This window comes from Haplochromis burtoni, unplaced genomic scaffold, assembly GCF_018398535.1.
Source record: "Haplochromis burtoni strain Fernald_Lab_line unplaced genomic scaffold, NCSU_Asbu1 Contig_2227, whole genome shotgun sequence".
Classification (NCBI taxonomy): domain Eukaryota; kingdom Metazoa; phylum Chordata; class Actinopteri; order Cichliformes; family Cichlidae; genus Haplochromis; species Haplochromis burtoni.
This window is the reverse complement of record NW_024584588.1, coordinates 5,837-9,850: the sequence shown is the minus strand read 5'-3', so window position 1 is coordinate 9,850 and position 4,014 is coordinate 5,837. Positions and strand designations below refer to the sequence as shown.

Sequence of the window (4,014 nt, the reverse complement as noted above, 5' to 3'; positions counted from 1 at the left end):
CGACCTGCACTCAGACCTAATAAGGATATGATTTTTATCAGCATACAAATGATGATATATTTCTAAGAATAAATTACAATATAAAAAACATCACTTACAACAGCAAAATTGCTTGGAAGGATTTGAGGGTTTTCTCTTCTTCTTCTTCTTTTTTTTTTGAGCGACGTTCCAGTTCTCACTCCATACTAGCAATGCACTTTTGAGGGTTTTTTTTTTGCCAACTGCCAATAACAATATAAAAAGAAGAAAAGAACTTTGGGCCCTCATGGAAAATTCCAGCCACACATGCAGACCAGTTATACTTTCACTTTTCCTTTTGACATCACTGGCTTGAAAGTCATGCAACGATTCAAAGCGTCTTTTGCCTCTCACCAAAGCAGATAAGTTTATTAGGAGCAGACTCAGCATAACGTTTCTCTCTATAAAAACAGCATCTGTTAGGGTTCATAAAAAGGAAGCTGCGTTGATAAAAACCACATCGAAAAAAAGCAAAGGTGAGTTGATTTTTAACTTGGAATATTTTTGTAGTGTGTATGTGTGCTGCAGCGATCATTAGTTTTGCTTATAAAGATTACTAACGAAAAAAATGTTCTGGTAATATATAGCACCATACGGAGTATGAGGGCCACATTAAGTAAAGAAATTATTGTTGATCATTTTGAGAATACAGTCGAAATTTTGGTATTAAAGTAAAAATTCTATTTTTAACAAAAAAGTCATATTGTGGAGATTAAATTTGTTGTTGTGAGTTAGAGAAACAAATTGATCAGCCGTTTTATCGTGTCTTGTGAAACAAAATGTCCAAGGGTGTAACCACTGATATCTTTACATCTATCCACTGATAGCATTTTCATTTTGTACAAATATGGCTAATTCTTCCAAGTTTATTTTGTTGTTCCTTCTGACCATCTTTTTAGCGTCTTTCACCTCACTGTGTTTATGTGCTAAAAGAGAAATAATTTCCGATGATTTGACTTACTCATCTACGCAGGGCATTTTGTAGAGAGTATAGCCAGCTTGGCAGTTTGTTTTGAAACAACGATTGTTGTCATTTTGACTTTTTTCGCAAAATAATATTTCAATTTTGTGGCGGGAGTTGACGCACCTGAGCGGCATCCGCATTTAGCAAGTTCGGCTGAATGGCTCCCCGCCCTCAGTCGGGCAATGGGTGGCAGGGCGTTGTCTGCGGTGCTGCTACAAGGAAGGCGGACGCACTTGAGCGGCATCCGTAATCACGCATCACCGGCTCAAAGTCTGTGCTCTTACTGTTGTGGTTGTTGTTGTTGGAGTGTTTGGCAGAACTGAAAAGCTGCAGCCGTGCAAGTAGCTATAGCAACCATGAGTGTCAATAAAGATTATGCTGAAAAGCATGGAAATATGATCGGGTCTGCCGTGGTTCTGTTACAAACTTTAATCTCAAAACTTCTACTTTATTCTCAAAAAGATCAATAATATTTTTTCTTAATACTCTTTTTCTTAATACTACATAGATTTCTAACATGTGATTAATGCAAAATCTTACAGTTAATGCAGCGTAGTAGGAGACAAATGACCAATCCATTCTAGGCAGTTTCTGAGTGATGTTACTAGTATCTCAAACTCATCTCTTTCTTCTAAGTCACATGATGTGTTGGAAATCGTGAGATGCAACCGTTATGCTTTCACTTATGCTTTTGACATCACTGGTTTGAAACTCATGCAACGATTCAAAGCGTCTTTTGCCTCTCACCAAAGCAGACAAGTTTATTAGGAGCAGACTTGGCATAAATTGTCTCTCTTAACAAAAGAAAAAAGAAAAAGAAAAGTTAAAATTCTATTTTGAGAAAAAGTCAAAATGTTGAGATTAAAATTGTTGTGAGTTAGAGGAACAAATCAGCCATTTCATTTTGTCTTGTGAAACAACATACATGAGGGTGTAACCATTGATATCTTTGCATCTATCCACTGACAGCATTTTGATTTGGTACAAATCTGGCCAACTCTTGCAAGGTTGTTTTTTCTTTCCTTCTGACCAGATGCAACTTTCTTTCTTTCTTTTTAGCATCCTTATATGTATCACTACACTGTGATTATGTGTTAAAAGAGAAATAATTTCTGATGATTTCACTTACTCATCTACTCAGGGCATATGAGGGTAAAGCCGCCGTGACAGTTTTTCTTGATCTAGCTTCAATTTTACAAATTGAAAATTTCTGCAATGTGTGTTTGTGTGTTTGAGTTGTAAAGAAGGATTACAAATTAAAAGAAAAACTGAACTTTTGATTTCTAAAGTGAGGGGGTCTGGTGGTGCTATGGATGTTGTCAGGTGTCTGAGTGCTTGGCTTGGGTCCATTTGTTCTCTTACAGGGAGGGGTCATTTTTAAAGTATAGTATAAAGTTTTTCAGAATGATCATCTTTTTACCCTCAACAACATTTAACATTTAGCATGAAGAGGATTGTCATTTATGCTTAGAAACATATAATCAGTAATGCTTAGAAATGTATAATCGATTGCATATTGATAGAATGTCTCATCCTTAGTACTGAAACTGCTCTGCCTCGACATTCTGTTGCAGCACTTTACTGATACACTTCATGGTGGTTCCTTTAACTTGACACCTGTTTGTATGTTTGCTGTACTGTTACACACCCAGACTTAATAAATTTTCAGTGAAATGAAATCTATTCTGGTTGTTACTTATACCATGGTTCACTGTGCAGTCATCTGTCTATCAGTTTTCTCACCTTGGTACAGCTGCTGTGTAAAATAAAATATGCCATTTTATTAGTAGTGTCTTTTTATATCAGTGGCTGGAGCTTGTCACAAACTACTTTTTCTGGTTGTTTGTGTGATGTCTGTGTAATGTCGTCTCAGGTTCGGGTTGGGATCAGATCAGTTTTGTAGCAACAGCCCCTTTTATTCAGCATCTGCATTTATGACAAAGGGCAACAAAGTAGAATGATTAATTCTCGTGGACAACCAGCACGAGCCCTTTACTTGAATCCTCCATTACTCTGAGAATTACCCACAATTCTTTTCTCTTACTGTATATATTTACATTCTGATGAATACATTGGCAGTGTGATTGTATTGTGGTTAAAGCTTATGCCAACAAAGAAAAGAACCTTAACAGAACTAATCTGCATCTCAATGGAAAAATAATTTACATTTCAAAATGATACAAAAAGGCATTTTAAAGGAAAAAGAATTGGGTGAACAACTTAAAGCTGTTCTGCAGCAATGGAGGTTGATCAAACCTACAAAGTTGGTGCTACAAATTCCTACAGGGGTCCAAACATTTCTTGATTACTTAACACCACTCCCTCCACAGACAGAAGTGGTTTTAAAAGTCACACTGTGATGAGCATTTAAAAAAAAGGCATTTAACATTGCAAGAGAGACAGGCCATCACAATTAAGTGTAGGTCTATCCTGCAGAGAAATTGTAAAGAAAGTCCAAGTGTCTGTGGGTACAGTTTCCTTAATTCCACAAGGGAAAAATAAATACTTTTGTATTTTCCGTCTCTGATACACAGACCTACAGTGAAGATGAGAAGCTGATGACATGGAGGATCACGATAATGCAGCAGGAGCAGGAGGAAGAGAAGAAATCAAATCATTGAAAAAAGGTCAGCTGAAACCAAAAACGTAAATATTTATGATTTAAATATGGTTAGCACGCCAAGCATTGTGTGTATACTGATCTGGTACATTTGTTTGTTTTTTTGTGTGTGTCTGTTGTTTGTTTTTTCTTTTCTTTTTTAGATGAGCTGGCGGTAGATGAAACTACAGCAATGGTAAATACAATTGTGAAATGTATTTGGTTTCTACCAGTTATTTATTTATTTATTTTTTAAAGAAAACAATGTGAGCATCTCTGTAAGAGAAGCCTTTCTTAAAACTAAAATGTTTACATTTTTTGATGTTCAGTGTCTATAACTCAATTCAATTCAATTTTATTTATATAGCGCCAAATCACAACATAAGTCGCCTCAAGGCACTTCATAGATACAGAGAAAAACCCAACAATCATA

The 4,014-nt window shown here is 36.0% G+C and overlaps 1 protein-coding gene across 1 annotated transcript in view; it reads left to right on the top strand.

Annotated features, from left to right (window-relative positions):
• Positions 1 to 226: 226 nt before the first annotated feature.
• Positions 227 to 4,014, top strand: part of LOC102312628 — a 7,106-nt gene continuing 3,318 nt past the window's right edge. The window contains exons 1-3 of the mRNA XM_005952802.2: positions 227 to 494; positions 3,517 to 3,609; positions 3,746 to 3,777. Of these exons, the coding sequence (XP_005952864.1) occupies positions 3,546 to 3,609; positions 3,746 to 3,777 (96 nt within the window). The 5' untranslated portion in view covers positions 227 to 494; positions 3,517 to 3,545. The remainder of the gene's footprint in view (positions 495 to 3,516; positions 3,610 to 3,745; positions 3,778 to 4,014) is intronic.